Genomic DNA, 22,272 nt, shown 5'->3' with positions numbered 1-22,272 from the left:
GTAGAATGCTAGGAATGGACGGAAATCTTTTCAAACTGGTATTGTTAAATAAGCATCTTTGAGGTCTATCCTCACTAACCAATCGTCTTGTCTGAGTGTGTCTCTGAGATGGTGAGTTCCTTCCATTTTGAAATGGTTGTACGTTACCCATCTGTTCATGTCTTTTAGGTTTATTACGGGTCTCATTTTGTCCTTTCGATGGACTAAGAACATGTTACTCACAAATTTGGGAGGGTCACGCAAGGCTCTATCTCCTGTTTTTCCGCTAACTGCTGTAGTTCTGCGTGCAAAAGATCTATCTCTTTTCGTGTTTTTGTTAGAGGACGTGGCGCCTGACTTTGTGTGGGAGTCTCTAAAAAATCTATGTGCATGCCTTTTGCCGTCTGCAACACCCAGGCATCGCTGCAAAGCGCATGCCAGTTCTCCCAGAATATTGCTGTTCTCCCCCCAACTGGTGGATAATTTGGGACTCTCACCTGTGGGGAAATTGTGTCCTCTCCCTCGTCCTCTGCTACGTCTTCCTCTCGGGAAGCGACCCCTGGGTGGGAAGAATGCTTCTGGCTGTCTGTTTTCCCAGTAGTTACCCCTGTTTCCTTGATGCCTCCTGAATGCTTGGTAGCGACCAGCCGCTCGGCCTCTAGACCGACCGGTCCCTCCAAAAATTTGTGCCGGGAAAATCTTTTTCATGGATGCTTGGGCCTTTTCTAGGGAGGTGTATGTTCCAACAAACCTCCCCATTTCTTTGCCGAAGGTTTCACCGAATAGAAGGCCCTGCGCGGCTTCCCCCGCTTCATAGGATGACAGGTCTCCTAACTTCTGATCAATTTGAAGCAGAAGCCCTTTCCTGCGCTCAGAAGAAATTGCGCAGTTCGCATTGCCTAAAAGGCATACTGCTCTCTGGGCCCAGTTTGCCAGGACTCCTGGGTCCACTTCTTCCCCCGTGTCCTTCGCACGTTCGGCCAGATCCATGATCTTAGCTCGCTAATGGTCCCGCAATGTCAAGAAGCTTCTCCTGACAGCTTTTCCAAGAGCGATCAATGCCTTTTCTTGGGTCCTTGTTCACTTTTGAGACAAATCACAACATTTTCGGATCAAGCTCCGGAGCCAATGCTACCTTCCCTGGTAACTCCGGTTTCGGGCACTCTGCCCTCATCCTCTGCCTGACTTCTTTTTCTAAGGCCTTTCGAAATCTCTGTCATGTATTTCGACACTCTTGGCGACGGTACCCATTCTGATGATCTTGGGTTTCTGATATCCTCGGGGTTAAACATATCGGAGGTCTCATCCTCCTCTAAATTGTTGAGCTTTCTGAGCCTCTTCCTCGGCAGAGGTTGGCTGCTCTCGCCCCCTTCGTTGTCTGCCTCTTCTTATGAAGAGATAGGGGATTCTGGGATTTCCTCTTCGGGGAGACCTCCCTCTATATTGCCCATATTATCATCCCCTGGGTAGGGGGTCTCGAGGCTCAGCACCTGTGTTTTCTTTATGAACGCTTCTCTTAGCTTACTAAAAGCGTCTAAAGCCTCCGGGGCCTCAGTATTTGCCCCCTCAGTTTGGCCCGGGGGGTCAGAAGAGTCCTTACTCTTCCGGGCCTTGTTACACCCCTTGGGGTCCTTTGCAGCGACCCTGGTGGACGTGCTGTCTTCAGTGCATTTACCTTGAGTACCCAGGTATAATTCTATGGTATGTAGCCTGTCTTGCAGGGGTCTCACACCCTGCGCTACTGCCTCTGTGAGCGAGTCTCCCAGCACTTCTTTAAAGCTGTAGGCAAAATCCTCTGGATAGGTTGCCTCTTGCTCCTCATCACTCCACTCAAAGTTAGACATTATTGTGCGGTTGAGGTGCCTTTCAAATACCTTTCCAGGTGTAGGGGCACGTCCACTGCTCCACTCTATGAGGCTGCACCTGTCTGCCTTCTTTCCTGCTGTGCAGGGTTCTTCAGAGTTAGGCTCTATGTGTTATGCGTGAAAGTATATGCTTTGAAGCTATATTTGAGTGAAATCTCTTCACGTTAAATCACTGAGCTTATTAACGCTCCGAAGCACGCAACGCGGTGAAATCACTTCAAACCGGAATCTCTCCGCGTCATGTGCTTTGCTCCTCCTCCCCAAGGGTGGGGGGCTCTCTGAGCCGAGCGCTCGCGCTCTTATTGGTTCACGCGCTTGTAAGCAGCGCTCCACCCTCACAAAGGAGGGGGCTCTCCTTCTCTGGGAGCGCAAGCTTCTGTGTGTTCTCGCGCTCTGCTCAGCCCCCACAAGGGTGGGGGCTAACTAACTCCTTAGCGCGAGCGGGAAGGGAAGGCTTCCTGCTCGTGCTGCTTGCTCCGCCCCTCCAAGGGTGGGGGCCGCTCACCCTCGGTCGTGCTAAGGAGCGCTGCAGGCTTAACTGAGGAGATCGGCAGGCCCCTGATGTGTCGGGTAATGCAGCACTGGGCCGCCGATTCTCCTCAGTAAATACCAAAACTGTTACACCGCACGCTGCGCTGCGCTCCCGCTGGGTCCCACTATGAATCCCATAACATTATCTCGTTATAAGCATTAAACACTACACAATCCCACTTCATATAAATATACAATTCACGGAGCTCTGAAATAACGTGTTACTTATCTGGAGAGCAAGAAAAGAAGAGGAGGAACACAGTAACAGGAAGGGCTAAGGCACAGAGACTAGAGACTAGAACTACAGAGAATGATGGGACTTGAAGTTTTTTGAAAAAAAAAATATGTTTTCACGAAATATGATGTATTTGTTGAAACTGCTGGAGAGTGAATTAAAGAGAAGAGAAAGCTTAATGCTCGCCTCCGTCTTGACATAGAATTCATACATTAGCTTGCGCTGATGATTCTGTACTCATCGCCATGTAACACAAGAGCCTTGCAAATTTTGATTAATAAATATACTACAGTCATGGCTGCACTCGATCTATAGGTAAACTCGAAGAAATCGGCTTTCATGATTTGTTGTCAATCTAAAAAGAAGATGACGTTCCCCACTATGTGGTGCAATGTAAACCCTATCACGAGAGTAAACTCTTTTGATTATTTTGGCATCCGTTTCTCTGAATCTTTTGCAGTGGATGCAAATTCTTCTAAAAAGCTGTCATTAATGAGGCAGTTTATAGGGGTCATTTTTTGTTTTTTCAAGCAACATAAGCAACAACCGCTTAACATTATAAAGTCAATGTATGTTGTTCGAATTCTGGGGGTAGTAAAGTATGGGTTGGCAATGTGTTTCTTTTTCGGACCTTACGGCATCAAGAGAGATCTCCTTTCTGAAAAAAATGTTCTCTCCCTACTTCTGCTCCGAATGATGCTACTCATAATGAGATGGGTTTAGATTTTATTCAGGATGCGCTAGTGTTGGAATCTATTCACTTTGGATGAGGGTATAGTCAGATCCAAATGCTTCATTTTCCAATAATATTTTAGCAAATGTATTAACTAAAAGCAGGGTGGAAAACAGTAGATGGTTTTCCCACATAAAATATATTCTAGGAAGTATTAATGCTATTACTTATTTTAATACCACTATTTGCCGACCAAAATGACAAACCCCGATCTCAAAAGAGGTTGAAATGTTGGTCATGGGATGCAAGGGAAACCTCAAAAACTGTGAAAGCAGCCAATGGGGGTTTCATGACCTAGCGACAGATAAGATAAAAGACTACCCGGTTTGGACAAATAGTAAATCCCAAAGGTGTCCCATTACGAGAGACCGTTTTAATTGTTTGCTTTTGGGTGAAACCCTATCCAAGAGAGCAAGACAGATTATTGAGGCAAGGTGTCCTATGTGCTAAGCAGAAGTGGAGGATATGGCAAATTTTTTTTTTCTGCTCGGCTTTTGTTATTCAGTAAAAGGCTATGGGTGCCTGATTTTAAAGATAGTGAATTTACCTAGTATCGTCCAGCACTATAGTTTGTGTTAAATGTGGAATCTCTGATTTCGTTTTGGGCTTTGTTCCTTTTTATACCAAGAACCTGGAAAATACGAAAAAAGAAATCAAAGGAAGATTTGTAGCTGAGAGGATAGGGTTTGCTGAGGCAGGCTGATATTCTAATGTTTATCCTTGTGTAGACTAAACGTATTTTATCATCTTTGGCAAATATAGCCTGATAGGCCTTTGGATATATTTTTACTTATCTTTACTCTATTGCACTATTTGAATTTTAACGATTTTCGGGACTAGAGTGAAGGGTATTTAGCTGACCCAGATAGATAGGCTAGATTTGATGATATTTGGATTTAATGATAGTGTGGACACCATTAAAAAGTAGTTGGTGTAGACCTAGCCTCCACTCTTTTCTATACTAGTATTAGATTGGGGAAAACTGTATGCTATTTTTGCACATCTTGTCCTTATAATTTGTGATGCTTTTTTACTGATCATACCTAACTGTTATGTGTTTTAGTATGTATTGTACAAATTGTGATGCTATTGCCTTTTTTGGATATTCATTACCGAAATAAAGTATCTTTGACTGACAAAAAAAATGGATGTGTCCAAAGTGTGTCCATAGAAGCAGTTTGTTCCTGCGATAGGTGGTTTGGTACCAAGGTCAAGGGTATATATTTTTGCAAGTGAACTAGGAGATGCAACTTTCGAGGAGCATCCTAAGTGAGTTGGTTAACTGGTCAAAGAGAACATTCATTAGGAGGCCTACTACTCTTCTTCCCGTGCTACTACTCTCCCTGCCACTACTACTCTCGCCTCCACACACTACCAATACTACATACCTCTCCACATCACTACTACTCACCCCTCTCCACAATACTACTACTCCCTTCTTCACACCACTGCTACTATTCCACTCACACCCATTTCCACTCTGTCACCTCTTCACTCCCTACTCACCTCTACCACTCCACTCACACACACACTCATACAACCTCAAGTAGCACTTGCTGTCAACAACCAATATCTCTACTTGCATACTGCCTGAATAATCTTCCTCCATGCTCCTTTGAACCTTCCTTTCTCCACCTGGTATTTTGGTTTACCTCTGGCCAGCAACATGCAAAACAGGTCTGGGGTGATTGACCGTGACAATCTGCACAAGCATGCTGGCACCCTTAAATGGGACAGGGATTGAGGCCCTCACAACTACCACCTTACCCCCTGGGGTAGGACTGGCTCTGGCTTCCACACTGGTAGGCCTACTGACCCCGGTTGAGAGGGTTCCTTTTCCCCCTTGACAGGGTTAGATTACTGGCCCTGTCACACTCTGTGAGATGTGGGATTTGTGGAAAAATCGAAGCATTGAGCCGTAAGAAACCATCGCTGCTTCTCGGTCCCCCCCCCCTTCAAAAGACAAAGAAAAATTGAGTCATACAAGTATCTGTTTATTTTTTAATTGTTTATTGAAGAGTTTATTAATGTTTTCAATTATTACATGTTTTCAGGCTGCGCTTTATGGATGTGGCTGCTGGGCAGAAAATACTGGAGTCCGAACACCTTATTCCACAGCTGTGAGTACTTCAGGTATTTGCTACTTTCATTAAACATTTTTTTTTACAGTTGCTTAGCTTGTTAGTTCACCCCGATTGCATGTGCAGAACTATCTGTTGCATTGATCACAGTATTAATTTGTAGTACATGTAAAGTAACCTGCTCGTCCTCATTACATGCATGCCCACATTGTTCTCATAAGGCTGAAAGGAATTAAAAAAAAAGCCATGACCTCTTAGAAATTGACATTTTCACAGTTCTATCTGTGGATGGTGGGTCATACAATCTTTTACATCTTCTATTCTCTTCAAGTAATGTTATACTCTGAACAGTAAGTGATTTAAGCATGTGTGGCCTTATGTGCTGTTGGAAGCAATTACTGTGTCTTTTATAGCTGTTTTATGCCATTTGAAATGTTTTTAGGTAATGTGAAAGCTTCATAAACGTTAAAGTAAATGCAAAGAAAATCTTGTATAATCAAAGGAGCACTAGGCAAGGTTGCTTTGCTGAAAATATCAGTCAATTTATGGCTTCTCAATTTGGTGAAGCTACAACAAAATTAGACATGTTTACGTATAAAATAAATACAATTGGGGCATGCCTGAGGTTTCCATAGAAAAACTTAAGATGTTATGACAAAAATTGTGTAGGTCTTTGGAAAGCTCGAAATTGCATGTCATCAAACCAAGCGATCTCAAAACAATCAGCATCTCAATACAATTTAGATTGGGTAAATAGATGAACAATTTGGTTAGTAAAAATAGCAACGCATGCTAAATCAGCGATAAATGTTTCATTTAATCACTTTAACTATAGTGTTGGTTTTCAAAATGTGCAAATACACATTTTATTTGCATAACACAGGACATTTTGTTGACCAAAATGGTTAAGACAAGAAATTGTGCAGGAGATGTTTTCTCTGTGCGGTACACAACACTGCAGACAGCAATATTATATGCCCATTACTTTATCAAGTTAAAATTAATATTTGATATTGAGTATTGCTTAATGTTCCAATGGTTAATTGTGCTTTGTCAGGCTAAAGGGCTATCAAAATACAAGTTAGGTGCAGCAATGCAGTACTGAATGGCCCTCATGCTTTACAAATAGAAGTTTATTTCTTTACAAATTTTCAACATTATTTATGTGGCCATCGCGTTCTTAATGATAGGATATTAAGGGTATCACATGATTGCATTGCACAATATTTCTCCAGCATTGGATCTTTCATGGATTCACATGCTTAGAATATTCCCCGTCGTCAGACTGGGAACCCTCGGTACACATATATAGTCGTTTCCTATAGGAAAAACTTCCGACACTTGTGTGTCCTATCCACATCTACGTCCTCTCTGGGGCCGTCCACGCATGCCCCGTAGGACGTAGTGGTATAAAAGCCCCGCTCCCGCGGGTCCCGTCAGATTTCAACCGTCTCTAAAGATAGTGGGTTCTCCTCGCGTAGTCTCTACTTTCTAGGTTATTGTTGAAATTACTCGTTTTTGATCGTAAGGACAGGATGTCGGGCAAACCGCTCTTCCGCCCGTGCGCCACGTGCGGATTGAAAAAGGTTTACGAGGGGGACGGCCATCTAGATTGTCTATATTGCCTCCACCCTCACCATTCAGCAGACCAGTGCGAAATATGTAAAGGTTTTTCCCAGAAAACCCTGAAAGATCGGAGTCGGCGACTGGTGTCGTGGTTAAATGACGGGGCGGGAGCATATCCTCAGTCGGCGGTTGGCTCCGTGCGCAGCGTGGCCTCGACGAAAACATCGGGGGCCCCGCGCTGGTCCGCCTCGTCGGAACCACCGGCAAAGAAAACTCGACCGGCGGAAAAGGATGTTCCACGAAGCCACTCTTCCAAAGACTCTTCAAAAGAATCTTCAAAAAAGTCTTCATCGTCGAAAAAACATGGAAAGGAAAGGCCTAAATCCTCCTCGGGCGATCCTCATAGATCTGCCATCAGTAGAGAGTCGGAAAAGCGCAGGGAGAGCTCTGTGAAGGCGGGACCGCCTAAGCCACCTGCAGGCCCACCGTCGACGACGAACCAGTCAGTGTCCTCACTGCCGCTAACGCAGTTGGTTTCCACCGTCATCAACCCGCTGACGACGACGGCGACGATGTCCTCGTCGACCGAAGTTCAGGCCTGGAGACCCGGGGTTTTTGATCTGGTGTTGCCGGACACGTTGCTGCAGGAACAAGCAGCGTCAATTTCCTCGAAGGAAGACGACGGCTTCAGGATTGCGGGCCCGGAAGATCTTGGGCTCCGAGCCAAGTCACCATCAGGAGCAACCTGTTCTCAGGTGTTTACCCAGTTTCCGAACTCACAATCGGCCCTGTCCATGGAGGTCCTGTCCTCATTGCACTCGCTGCTGAAATCGTTGGATGAAAGGCTTCCACCAGTGAACCCGTCAACGCCTCCCGTCGACGAGCCAGGCCCGTCACATCGTCCAACCCAAACGACCAGAGTTCCGGTGACTCCAGTGGTCCACGAGGAGGGTGAGCTGTCGGACTCTGTATCTGACCGAGGATCGGTAGCGGATATCTCCCTGTCTCCATCTAGGGATCCATCCTGGGTGTCGGATGTTGAATTGGAAACACCGAAGAGCCCCACTCACCCTCTCCACCAGACGATATTGGCGCTTTTCATTCAATGATGGAACAAGGGGTATACTCACGGTGTTTTGTGGTAAAAAAGCCAAACGGAAAGTGGCGTCCCATTCTCGACCTGCGCGACCTCAACGAGACCTTACAGAGCCAAAAATTCAAAATGCTCACGCTGAAGGAAGTAATCAGGTCCGTTCAAGTGGGAGATTTTTTGGCGTCTCTGGATCTACAGGACGCGTACTTCCACATACCTATGTGTCAAAAACACAGAAAGTTTCTGAGGTTCATGGTAGGTCAGACACACTACCAATTTGCAGTGCTTCCGTTTGGTCTCAAATCCTCCCCAAGAACATTCACAAAATGTTTGGCACCCGTGGCAGCCTGGCTGAGACAGAAAGGGCATCATGTATACCCGTACCTCGACGACTGGCTTGTGAGGGGATCCTCCTCGGCGTCGACCAACGACAGCGTACAGGCCACCTTACAGCTTCTGCAACGGCTGGGGTTCGCAGTGAACTTCGGAAAGTCCTCTCTAAGGCCATCCAAGAACTTAAAGTTCTTGGGAGCTCAATTCAAAACCCAGTCGGGAATAGTGAAACCTTCCCTAGACAGAATGTCAAAAATCAATCGACTGACGAGTCAACTACGTTTACATTGCACACTCTCAGTGAGAAAGTATGTAGCGATCCTAGGTTCCATGGCTTCCTGCATCCATCTAGTAGCCAACTGTCGATTGTTCATGAGGCCACTTCAGGAATTCCTAGCGGACAGATGGAAGCAGGCCACGGGTCGGTGGTCAGACAGGATAACCGTCGACGACGATGAAGTCATCCGAGCCCTCCAATGGTGGAAAAGCGTTCACAACCTGGCCAGAGGGGTACCTCTACAAGAACCAGAATTTCACCGAACCATCATCACGGACGCATCCCTGACAGGCAGGGGAGCACACATGGACAACTACCAAACCCAGGGCAGATGGTCCCCGACCGAATCAGTCCTACATATCAATGTACTGGAGCTGAGGGCAGTAAGATGGGCCTTGAAGTCGTTCCTCCCACATATCAAGGGGTTGAGAGTAAGAGTGCTGACGGACAACACGACAGCCATGTTCTACTTGATAAAACAAGGCGGCACGAGATCCAGGACCCTGTCCGTGGAGGCTCAAAAGGTATGGCATTGGCCTTTGAAACACAACATTTCTATAGTGGCACACCATCTTCCAGGAGTGCAGAATGTACAAGCGGATTCCCTAAGCAGAAGCATGGCCCAGATACACGAGTGGGAGATGGACGCCATTCAGCTGCAGAAAATCTTCAAAAGATGGGGTCACCCCTCAGTGGATCTCTTCGCAACGAAAGAAAACAAGAAATGCGAGCAGTTCGCGAGCAGATGGCCTCAGAAAGGATCCCTAGGGGAAGCGTTCTCTTTTCCATGGACAGACAAGTTCCTGTACGCCTTCCCTCCGTTTCCCCTTATAAGGAGAACAGTACAATGGATATGCAGGTACAAATGCCGGGTCATTCTAGTGGCACCGTATTGGCTGAGACAACCTTGGTTTTCCGACCTGCTGCATCTGTCGTTGGAACAACCGATAACATTCCAGAAGGTTCCGAATCTCCTGTCCAGGGACAAGGGAACAGTGTGGCATGACAATCCGGACAGCCTCAACCTGACGGCCTGGCTCCTGACTTTTCGGAATTTGGCACTTTGAAAGTTTTGTCGGATTGCCGAAAAATTCTACAGGCGGCTAGGGCTCCTTCCACCAACAAGTCATACATCTGCAAGTGGCGAAGGTTCTGTATGTGGTGTCAAACGCAACACGAAATACGTCCTTTAGAAGTAACTCCAGAACAGGTTTTACCGTATCTTCTTCACCTGGCGGAGAGTGGGTTATCCTGGTCATCCATAAAGGTGCACCTGGTGGCCATCTCAAGGTTCACGAGGAGGAGACAGTCCTCTCCGTTATTCAGCGACAGACTGGTGAAACATTTCATGAGGGGTCTTTTTCGAACCTTTCCCCCTACGAAACGGTTCCCACCAACATGGAGTCTAAATGTGGTGTTGGCGGCTTTAATGAAGCCACCTTTCGAGCCAATGTCCTCTTCGTCCATGCAGTTCCTATCATGGAAGCTGGCTTTCTTAATTGCCATTACATCAGTTAGAAGAGTATCGGAGCTACAGGCATTGGTCATAGACCCTCCATATATGAGATTCTTTAAGGACAAAGTGGTGCTATCTACTAATCCTACTTTTGTCCCGAAAGTTCCGACGGTCTATCACAAACACTCGACCATTGTCCTCCCTACTTTCTTTGCGACCCCGTCGTCGACGGCGGAAAAGGCTCTTCATACTCTAGATGTGAAAAGGGCGTTGAAGTTTTATCTGCAAAGAACGCAAGAACTCAGAACTACCAGACAGCTGTTCATCGCATACGGTCGGTCGACGAGAGGAAAGGCTATTTCCAAGCAAGGACTAGCTCGATGGGTGTCGTCGGCGATTGCCTTTAGTCACTCCAAGGCCGGGAGACCCCTACAAGGGCATCCTAGAGCCCATTCCACAAGATCGACAGCCTCTTCCACGGCGCTGTCGGCAGGAATTCCTCTGACAGACATCTGCCAGGCGGCGGCATGGTCAGTCCCACACACGTTCACGCGCCATTACTGCCTGGAAAGGCAGCATGCAGATGAAGTACAGATGGGAAGGGCAGTTCTGCGCCATCTGTTTCAATGAGGTAAGCCAAAAACGGTGAAGTTTTTGTCTTTGCCTTGTCTATACTGGCTCTTTAGTGTGTAGGTTTTGAGTAGAAATATATATATATATATATGTATGTATGATGAATATGTATATATCGAAAAATATGTTGTTGCTTATGTGCCTATATAATTAGTTTTTGGGGTGTTTTTGCGGCGTATGTTGCATTGCATTCTCACCTCCTTCTTTTAGGATACTGCTATACAATCTATTCTAAGCATGTGAATCCATGAAAGATCCAATGCTGGAGAAGGGAGTAGTTTCTTACCTGTAACTCCATTTCTCCAGCATTGGTATCTTTCATGGATTTACATGCGCCCACCAGCCTCCCCGGAATGCAATGTGCAAGATATATGCATAAGCAGGTTCTCCTTTCTACTTTGGAGGGGCCGAAATCTGACGGGACCCGCGGGGGCGGGGCTTTTATACCACTACGTCCTACGGGGCATGCGTGGACGGCCCCAGAGAGGACGTAGATGTGGATAGGACACACAAGTGTCGGAAGTTTTTCCTATAGGAAACGACTATATATGTGTACCGAGGGTTCCCAGTCTGACGACGGGGAATATTCTAAGCATGTGAATCCATGAAAGATACCAATGCTGGAGAAATGGAGTTACAGGTAAGAAACTACTCCCTTACTGCATGCATTTATAAGTGCAGAATATTAATTGCCAAGACGTTCACTTACAGTAGATAATTTAAAGGGTGAGGTGATGAGCTTGGTAAAGAGTACAATATTCTTTTAGGGGTGGGATGAAAATTTAAAAATTAAGCATTCAGGGTTAAACCATCAAAGGTAAAAACTCAGAGAGCTATATTAATTCACAAAGATGACTAAAAGTGTGGTTGATTGGATGGCTAAAAGATCCCTACATTGAAAGCCATAATGTGCAGGTAAATACCTTGATGAGTGAAACTGTTTCAGCTACCATTTACTCAAACCTCTAAACTAACTTGAAGGGTAGGAGGCATTCAATGCAGAGTAAAATGATTAACTGTTATGTTGATATTCCCAGAACTGAAAAGCAAACATAATCATTTTTTGCTTACATTTAAGTTATAATATTTAATCATAGGAAAGTGTGAGGGGTCAGAAATGTGAGGCGGACAACTTTTGGGTGATTTCTCAGAATATGCCATTTTATTAAATTCTAAATTACATCAAATGCCTCAATATCCGTACCCTGACGAGGATTTCTCTGCCTATCAAAAACTAAAGGAAAACACTCTAACAAAGGATATCTGGATCTGGCCCTTGCACCTAAGCATACAATACCCAAGAAAATATATGGCAATTCTCAACAAACCTCAACAATGATATTCTCATATATACATTCCCAGTCTCTCTCTTTATAACCTGGTTGAACTCCCCTTCCCCAGGTTTCAAGTCCGGTTCAGTTCCAACGTTCAACATAAAGAAACAAGATAATCTGCGTTTGCAACAAAATTCCAATTAAATTCCTAGCTTCTTCACTATGTCAACAGAAAGTTCCATTAAACAATGTTCAACCAAGAAAGATTTCTTCTTTCTTGAATAATAATTTCCATTTCATCAAATAGCATCAATGAGGTTCTGGGTCACGATGCTTTGCCACAACTTAGAAATGTCAAAGAAGAAATACAGTTCCTTGTCAGATTAAAAAAAAAACACAACTTCTGGCAATGTAAAAGAAACTCAGCTTCTTGGTAGCCCTTCGCAAGTCTCTCAAGCATTATGAATCACAGTTTATATCTTTGTCAGGAGGACTTCACAGCACCACTGCTTATACCTGGGTAACTCTCATACCAGGTTAACTGATCCAAAGCTTCACTATGCAGGTCTACTCGCCTGCCCCATCGTGATCCAATTTCAACTGGGCATCTGAAGTTTTAAATCTACTGACAACCAAAAGGTTTATTACAGCTTCAACAGTTTGCAATTTTGTGATTTTAAGTAACTTTCAAGAAAAGATATTATTCACATCAGTGTTCCTTAACACCCTCATTGTAGGCAAGGCACTCTTCGTCTGACCGTTCATCTTTCAGAAGGGCAGCCTCTTTGCTACTTGTCTTTCTGCAACATTAATAGTTACCACAGCTTCAGCAGCCTGCACGTTTATGACTCTGAACAACTTTTCAGAAAAGACTAAAATCCACTTGAGCGCCCCTCAACACTTCCAAGTAAGCAGAGCACCCTTCCCCTGAACATTCACCTTTCAGAAGGGCAGCCTCTTTGCAATTATTGTCTTTCTGCCACATCCACAACCAAAATCGCCCTTAAGGATGTCATTCTACCGTTCCCCCTTATGGCTTTGGCAATGTGGGCTATACCAATTTTTAGAGAACATTTACAATCAGCAGGCTTCACCTTTTTACAATCTTGCATTCACCTCTTTGCTTTCTGCCCACCAAAGCAGCTTACTTGTATGCCTGTTGTTAGTCTCTTTAAGCTAAAGACAATTATTGCATAACTGTTGGCTTAGGAAATGCTTTTATCTCTCTTAGCCTACAGCAATGTTTGCACCATTCTTGGCTTAGGGAAAGTGCTTCTTTCACTCTTGACTTGGGCAAGGCTTATTCCCTTAAACTCACAATTCCGTGTTTAGTTACTTAACTTTAGTGCTACATCATCTTTAACTGCTTTACAATTGATTTTTCATTTAACCTTTACCTCAGAATCACTTTTTAAGCACACCAGTCTTTCATCTGTTTTCAGAAGTTTAAGATTCAATTAACGTGATTCAGGGTGTTTTACTCTTACTCAAGTGCTAGGGAAAGAGTTCACTCATACACAAGTTCACTTATACACGAGTTCACTTATACACGACGGAAAAAGACCTAACAAAAATACAAGAATTGGCTGAAATGCCACAAAGCGAAGATGACACAACAAGATGCTGAGCGCATGCTGCAAGCACTAGCAAACAAAGACGCTAGAGCCACTTGGCAAAAGCTCAATGAAATGGAGGCACTTTGCCCTTTTTCGATGGCTAACGCTGTGTCCGAGCAGTCATGGTCGAACTTCTGCAGAAATCTATTTGGTCTTAGACGCCTAATAACATCTAATTGCCCCACCAAATCTAACACTGACTGGAACTTCCCTCTGAAACTGGAATACATTGTATACCTCATCAGGAAATCCAACCAGTCCAGAGCCCCTGGACCAGATGGGATTTCAAACTCTATGATTGTCTTTTCTGAGTTATGGGCTCTGCTGGTGCTTGACTTATTCAAGCAAATATTGAAGATACGTGAAATCCCGCCCTCCTGGAAATCTGCAATAATTGTGCCTATCTTTAAGCAAGGCAAAAGATCTGACTCAGCAAATTATCGACCGATTGCTTTGCTCGAATCCTTGGGGAAACTATTTGGGGCTTGAAACAACTCAAAATTTGGATCACCCAGATGGGATAAAAGGGGACCCCACACAGACTGGATGCACTGCAGGTGTGGACACTAACCTAAACATACTACTTCTAAACCTACTGAAAGGCACAGCTTTCAATGACAGTAACAGGATCTAGTTGGCTTTTGTGGACTTACGCAAAGCGTTTGACACCATTGATTGCCACCTTCTGTGGTCCAAAATGGAGGCTTGGAACTGTCCTGGTAACCTGTTGGCTGCAATCAAGTCTTTATATGAAGACACTACGGTGCAAATCCGATTGAACTCTCAGGGCCACTTGACCAGTCGGATCGAAACATTCACCGGCCTTAAGCAAGAGTGCTCCTTGGCACCGACCTTACTCAACCTTTTTCTCTCTGATGTGGGAATACACTTGGCGAAGACTAGATCCTTTCCCCCCCTAGAATCCTCTTAGCTGACGATCTAGTCTTGATTGACAAGACACCTATTGGTCTTCATAGAGGTCTTAAGGTGCTAAATGAATATATGACAGAGAACGGGCTGAAAGTGAATACTTCGAAAACGAACATTATGTCCGTCGGCCCAAAGCCCTCACGTAGAATCTCAGCTTTCATTTGGTTCCTGAATGGCATTCTGCTAAATAAATCAAGTGAGGTGACCTACCTGGGGACATTGATCAACAACATTAGGATTGACCTGCCATGCCAAGTGGCCCTAAAAACAAAAATCAGAATCCTAGTAAGCGAAGCAAGATTGATACAAAAAAAGGTTTGAAATTTCCCTTTAAAGCCAATAATCACCTTCTATAATCAAAAGGTGACTCCCATACTGACCTATGGAGCAGAAGGTTTTCTTGCCACTCCTTGGGAGCTATGGTCGACTTTGAAGGGGTCTTTCTGGAGGAAGTTACTAAGATTACCCAACCTCGCCTCGACTGCGATTATCAGGTTTGAGTTGGGTTTAAATTCTCTTCAAGCACATGCGATGTGGAAAACCTTGGCTCTTTTCTCCGGGAGTGTTTTGTACCTAATTCTGCCAAACCCTTTTGGATATTGAATGGAGCCTTAGAAAGGGGAAACTATCCTTTATTGACCCAATGGAAAGAGAGCTGTAATGTGTAGTTGAAATTTCTAGCAATCACCCGGAAAGATCTTATTGAGAACCCAACATTTGGCAAATGGACTGGATCAAGACCCAAGAATAATTATAAACTGCCCATGGCTCTGAAATGGGAAAGCAAACCACTGGGCTCCTTACCAAAATATCTGACCACATTTCCGAATTGGCATTTCCGATCACAGTTCATGCGCTTTACACTGGACCTCTTTTTTTTTTTAAACAATTTATTGGTTTTTGAAACACAGATAGTAACTCTTGACATTTACCAGTACATAACAAACAAATCCACGTTATTTTAACATTTTTCCATCCTCATCCTACTTTGTTATATTGTTCAGTATATTGCTTCACGACATATTTAGATTGCATCCTCCCATTTCTGCCAGATCTTCTTCGCCTTCCCAGGGCAACCTCTGGCCATATACGTACGCTGTTCCATTATCATACATATATTTACATCCGCTACCCATTGCGCACTGGATCCCCACAGTCTATCAATGTTGCGTTTAATCAACCCTCTGGTCATGGAGAGAAATAGCTTCTGAAAATGTGTGCTGTTTCCTTCTTCCTCAATGATATGATATGATATGGTATTTGTAACGCGCCTATACACAAGTGTTTCAAGGCGCGACGAGGCAGGGAGGGAGGGAAACAAGGGGAAGACAGACAAACGATCCTACTAGGCCAGGTGTCATTCAGATCGCGCAAGTGCAGAGGTAAGGGGAAAAGGAGAAAGTGCAGGGGGAGGAGGTGGGGGGGAAAGTGCAGTACAAGGTAAGTAGCGTAAAAAACAAAATAATAATAAATAAAAAGGGCCAGCTGGTGGCAAGTGCGAGGTAAGTGCAGAGCAAGTGCTGGGAAGGGGGCTGTAGGGATACAGTGACAGTCCCACAGTGCATGGGGAGCCAAGGAGGCAGTGCAGGTGGAGAGTGGCTGGGCCCTGGACCGAGGTCGCTGAGAGTGGCCCAGATGCAGGTTTAGTGCAGAATTCAGTGGGGAGTTAAGCAGGTTTAGCAGGGGAGAGGGAGAGAGAAGGCAGAAGCGAAGAGGAAGGTTTTGAGGTGCTTCCGGAACCGGAGATGGTTCTCCTCAAGTTTCAGGGAGGCAGGAAGGCTGTTCCAGAGGGAGGCCCCTGCTGCGGAGAGAGATCTACCCCCAGCTCGTTGCTTCAAGAAGCGGCTGACCATGAGGGAGTTGGAGACGGATGAACGAAGGGCTCGTGAAGGAAGATATTTAGGAAGAGAGAGTTGAAGGTATTTAGGCCCCAGGCCCCAGAAGGCCTTGTGGACAATGCAGAGGGTTTTGAACTTAATCCTCGCAGCCACTGGGAGCCAATGAAGAGATTTCAGTCCTGGAGAGATACGGTCCCTGGGCTTGAGGCCAAGGACAAGTCTCGCAGTTCTGTTCTGGATAAGTTGCAGAGGGCGGAGAGTGGAGGCAGGCAGATTAAGATAGAGGCTGTTACAGTAGTCCAGCCTTGAGAGAACCAGGGCTCGGGAGAAGTGAGCTTCTGGGGGAAGGAGAGGAAGGGAAGAATACCTCTGAGGAGGTGCAGCTGGTAGTGTGACTTCTTAGAGACGTCAGATATATGAGGAGAGAAGGAGAGTGTGGAGTCGAAGATGACCCCGAGGTTTTTAGCCTTGCAGGTAGGGGCAGGAAGGGGGCCAAGGGAGGCCGGCCAGAGAGCTGCAGGGAAGGAGGGAGTGGGTGTGCCGATGAGTAGAATCTCAGTCTTACTGGCGTTAAGGCAGAGGTCATTGGCGGCACACCATACCTGGATAGCAGACAGACAGTCGGAGATGAGGGAAGGAGAGGAGGAGGCCGAGGGTAGCCTGAAAATGAGCTGGGTATCGTCCGCATAGCACTGGAAGTAGGGGCAGAGAGCAGCGATGCGGTGGGCAAGGAGTGCCAGATACTGGTTGAAAAGCCAGGGAGAGAGGTTGGATCCCTGGGGGACACCACAGGTGGAGAAAAAGATGTCAGAGAGGAAGGAGCCCATTTGGACCTGGGAGGGTCGACCGGAAAGGAAAGAGGTCAGCCATGCCAGAGCCTGACCAGTGATACCCAGGTTATCACGGAGACGGTTGAGCAGGATGGCATGGTTGACAGTGTCAAAGGCAGAGGAGAGATCGAGCAGAATGAGAACACAGGGAGTGTTGGAATCGAGGTTCAGGAGCAGGTACCAAGAGCATCATTTTAGGGTCCATTGGTATGACATGTCCCAAGACTTCAGTTAGTTTATTACAGCACTGGTGCCAGTATCTTTGAATCTGGGGGCATTCCCACAAAATATTAAAGAATGTGCCCTCTTTTTGCAAACAATGAAGGCAATTGGTGTTAGTGGCACGATTCCACCGTTACAGTGCAACTCAGGGGTAGTATACCCTATGTAGGATTTTGAGCTATATCAACCGGAATTCTCGAAGAGATTGCGGTTTCTCGCGGGTACATCATTGCCACCAGCCAATCCTCTGATTGTATCGGTCCAACAGCCACCTCACTCTTTAATTTGAGGTTACAAAGTTCAGGTGTTGCAAAAGAGGTTATGACATTATACATTATGGAGGTAATTTTAGTAGGTCTGGGTTCTAGTACTATAGTCCTTTCCAGTGGTGTACATTCTGGCATATCCGAAAGTTTAGGGAGATGTGTATGTATTGCATGAGCGAGCTGAAGGTAACAATAGTGTTCTTTAACGGGAGACCAAAGCTATTAGTCAGGTCCTCAAAGGAGGTCAGCTTGCCTTCTATAATGACATCTCCGATCTTTACAATTCCCACTGATATCCATCCTGGCCATACCGGTAGTTTATCTAGTTCGGGTAGACTACTGTTTCTCCATAGTGTTTGTATCGGGGTCCCTTTCTTATCCCAGCCAATATATTTGTGGGCTTCTCGCCATATTCATGTAGTATGGGTTATCATTGTGTGGGGAGGGGGTTTCATCAGGGTCTGATAAAGACTCATGAGTGGGGACATGCCTTGCATCACGTTGATCTCCGCTCGAATATGAGGTAGCTCCTTGTCCCCATGTAGGATGTCGTTAATCACTGCCATCTGACTTGCCCAATAGTATGATTTGCAGGTGTGGTAGCCCGATTCCACCCTCCCTGATAGACCGTTACAGTGTCTGTAACGCAATTCTTGTGTGTCCTCCACCCCATATCAGAGTTCTAAGGACACTTTCAATCTTATGGAATTCCAAATCTGGTATTCGGAGTGGGGCATTCTGAAGGATGTATAAAAAGCACAGTAGCGCCAACATTTTAAAGAGGGCGGCTCTTCCAAGCAGGGTCAATGAGAGCAGTACCCAGTGTCGGACATCTGCGATAATTTCTCTGTGATCGGGTTATATATTCCGGAAGGTCTGTCATGACTTGGATCCCCAGATAGCGGAAGTGTTCTAGTTCAATGTGGTATGGGCATTGCGGGGGAATTGCTTGGGCATCTCCTTTAATTGGAAAGAAAATGGACTTATTCAAGTTTACCTTTAGCTCACTAAATATCCCATATCGTTCAAGTATTTTCGTGACCTCCAGACAGCAGCGGATTGGGTCGCCTAAATATATCAGGAGGTCATCTGTGTATAGTGAGACCCTGTCCTCCACACCCTCGGGTCAGTGAAATCCTTTCCACAAATTTGTTTTGCTCAACAGTATGGCCAGGGGTTCTATAATTCGTGCTAAGAGCAGTGGGGATAGGGGACACCCCTGTCGCGTCCCCTTCCCCCGTTGGAAGACCCGAGAACGCCATCCATTAACTCTGACCTCCGCCACTGGAGATTCGTATAAAAGCCGCACCCAGCCCATAAAGGATCCCCCAAATTCCATTTGCCGCATGATCTCCCAAAGGCATTCCCAGAAGACAGAGTCAAAAGCCTTCTCAAAGTCAACTGTCAACAGCGCAAGAGGTTCCTGGAGGACTGGAGCCCTTTCTATCATCAAAAATCTGCAGATCTTCATGTGTGTGGATCTCTGTGGAATAAATCCACACTGGTCCGGATAGACCAGTAAGGATATTACCTTTTTGCAGCCTGTTCGCAAGTACCTTCGCCAAAACATTTGTTTCACTGTTAATGAATGAAATCAGCCTGTATGAGCTGCATAGCTCCGGGGGTTTATTTGATTTTGGGATGACAATTATACTGGCTTTGCGCATATCGGAGGTAGGATCCCTTGTTCTCTACAACAAAGGAACATTTTAAGCAGATGAAGGGGCCATCTCGTTCCCTCCCAATTTCTTCCATGTGTCAATCGACAAGCCGTTGGGTCCCGGTGTTTTCCCTGATTGCAACTGAGATATGACGGTCACAATTTCCTCTTCTGTAACATTGTTTTCCAGGTATGATTTCTGTGTTATGGCCAAACAGGGAAGTGTAATGTCATCAAGTACCGTAGTGCCAATGGTTTCGATCGGGGGTTTATATAGGTTTGCGTAGTAATCTGCAAAGCCCTCAGCAATATCGCGATCTGATTCCAATAGTTCAAGTTGTGCTGTTCTGATTTCCCTGACCTGCCGGTGGCCTGCATCCCTGCGCTCCAGCCAGACCAGAATCTTACCAGCTTTGTCCCCGGTTTCATACAGTCAAGTGCGCATCTCTGAATGAGCTTGTTTAGTATTGTCTAGAGCGACATTACGGAGGCATTCTTTGGCCATTAGGAGGGACCGGTGCGTATCAGGCGACCCCTTAGCTATGTGTTCCGCCACCTGCTGCATTACCTCCTGCTCTGCCGCTACCGCTATTTGTTGGTGAGTTTCTTTATGAGCCGATGTCCAGGAGAGAATCTCTTCCCAGAGGACTGGTTTATATGCTTCCCATAGTGCTGCTGGACTGTCTACCCTTCCAGTATTAGTTTCAAAATACGTGGTTGTTGTATTTCGAATATGATCAATGAGTTCTGGGAAGCCAAGGTAGTAACTATTTAAACGCCATGATGGGGGTGAGGGAGGAGTGGCCTGTTTTTCTTCAGCTCCATCATCAGGGGTGAGTGGTCAGATGTGCCTCGGGGAAGCAAAGTTGCGGTGATCGCTCTGTGTATCCATTGTTGGGAGGAAAAAGTAATCCAGCCTTGAGAGCGAGGCATGGACTCCAGAGTGATAGGAATACCCTCACTTTGTAGGATGCAGATACCGCCACACATCACTGTGGGGTACATTTTCCAACCAGCAGAATTCCCCTCCATCACCAAGCTGCAATTCAGCAGTACCAGTAGAATGGCCGCACGGGCTCCTTTGAGAGCCATTGCCTCACATCAAAATGATGGCTGCACTGTCTATGGAAAGGACCAATTGGGTGAGATGCAACATGGAACACCCCGAGAATGGCTGCCAGAGTTTTGCTTATGTGCACCAAAGAAAAGAATTGAAAAGCAGTGCTGTTTTGCTGCTAGCTCAAAATTTCCCATTGAAAAAGGAAATATTTTTCATTTAAAGTGACTGGGCATGATGCTCTTTTTCATCTGTTCAACAGTATGCAGTTGGTTACAGTGAGATCCCGCTATGCCCAGCCATATTCAGGTTGTGCTCCAGCAAAAGAACGCACTTCTCACTGAATGACAGGCTGTGTCAGGCAAGATCTGTGAAATAACAAAGAAATTTCACTTCAAGCCTTATGCAAAACGCTTTACTTTGCAACAAAGTATTACAACTAAATTCTTTATAAAAAGCCCTCTCTCTCTCTCCTAACTCATGTCAGTTTCAAGGTATCTTTATTTGGACAGGTTCCTGTGCATTAGAAACATGACTGGGGCTTTGGAAAGATTCAGAAAATCAATGTGAGTAGCCCAATCTCAATTTGCGTCCCATTGGTTTAACACCATAGATCGCCCCTCATGTCCGGCTGTCGAAACTAACGTTCAGCGACCGAGTGATTGGTTCCCTTATTCTCAAACCCGCCCCACCTGACCCCGATTCAGCAGACCCCATTGTTAGTGCATCCTTGGCACTCGCCAAGTTCTGGACAATGGTCGATACACCTCACCCATTCCATGCCGACCTCCCACTCTGGAATTTCTTCCCTGATGTCCCATACATTCCACAATCCATTGTATCTCGCTGGGCTGATGCAGGTTTCTTGACACTCTGCGATGCCTATGAACAGGGCAACTTCCTTGAATGGACAGACCTCCCTCTTTGCCTCAAGCAGAAGCCTTCAGCATAGCTACAATACTCCTCTCTACGGAAGAATCTCAAAGCCAGATACACCAACTTCCCCACGCTGCCACCTGACGAACCCATAATTGCAGAGCTCTGCTCCTTCGACACCTTCAGAGGGAAAGTGTCAAGGCTATAGCCCTATTACAGACTAGAGCGGCCCCCTCCTTCACCAAACTGAGACTCAGGTGGGAAGAGGATCTCGGAGTTGAGATTACCGATGAACGCTGGTCCTGAATGTGCGCTTGCACCCATGACGTGCCCTATAACTCTAGGTTCAAATTAATACAACTTAAGGTGTTGCACAGATATCATCACACGCCAAGTAGACTGCATCATATGTTTCACGAATTTCCTCCCAGCTGCCCCAGATGTGGCGTCGACCAAGCACCCTACAGTCATATGATCTGGTATTGCCCACGTTTGGACCGAAATATGCGCCACATTGTCGGACATACTGGATCACACTATTGGCCCCTCCTCAATGCGCTGTCTCTTCCACGACTTTCCCCAGTTGGGGCGGGATTCTAGGAGGCTGGCGGGACTCTGCATGGTACTGGCTGTACGTTGCATATTAATGTGCTGGCTTCGCCCTAGAGTGCCCACGTTCGCACAGTGGCCCAGGACAGTCACTTGGGTGCATGATACCGAAGAGGGCTGGGTTGTACTGCAACATCCACACTCGAGACCAAGGGATAACTGTCTCCTTTAATCCTGATTCCAATACATTATCTAGAATCCAACCCTTGTGATTTTTACAGAATCCTAACACTGTACTGTAAAGTATGCATTGTGTAAAGTGTATTTTGATTTCGCTCTGTGACCATCTCTGTTTACCTGTGTGTTGTCAAG

At 45.8% G+C, this 22,272-nt stretch overlaps 1 protein-coding gene across 1 annotated transcript in view; it reads left to right on the top strand.

The window, feature by feature from the left end:
• TASP1 (taspase 1) overlaps positions 1–22,272 on the top strand; it is a 2,293,647-nt gene that overhangs the window by 1,429,685 nt on the left and 841,690 nt on the right. The window contains exon 10 of the mRNA XM_069608337.1: positions 5,398–5,476. Coding sequence (XP_069464438.1) covers positions 5,398–5,476 — 79 coding nt within the window. The remainder of the gene's footprint in view (positions 1–5,397; positions 5,477–22,272) is intronic.

Source organism: Ambystoma mexicanum, chromosome 4q, assembly GCF_040938575.1.
Source record: "Ambystoma mexicanum isolate Mex_15411 chromosome 4q, UKY_AmexF1_1, whole genome shotgun sequence".
In the NCBI taxonomy this organism is placed as follows: Eukaryota; Metazoa; Chordata; class Amphibia; order Caudata; family Ambystomatidae; genus Ambystoma; species Ambystoma mexicanum.
This window is presented reverse-complemented; position numbering and strand designations above follow the sequence as displayed.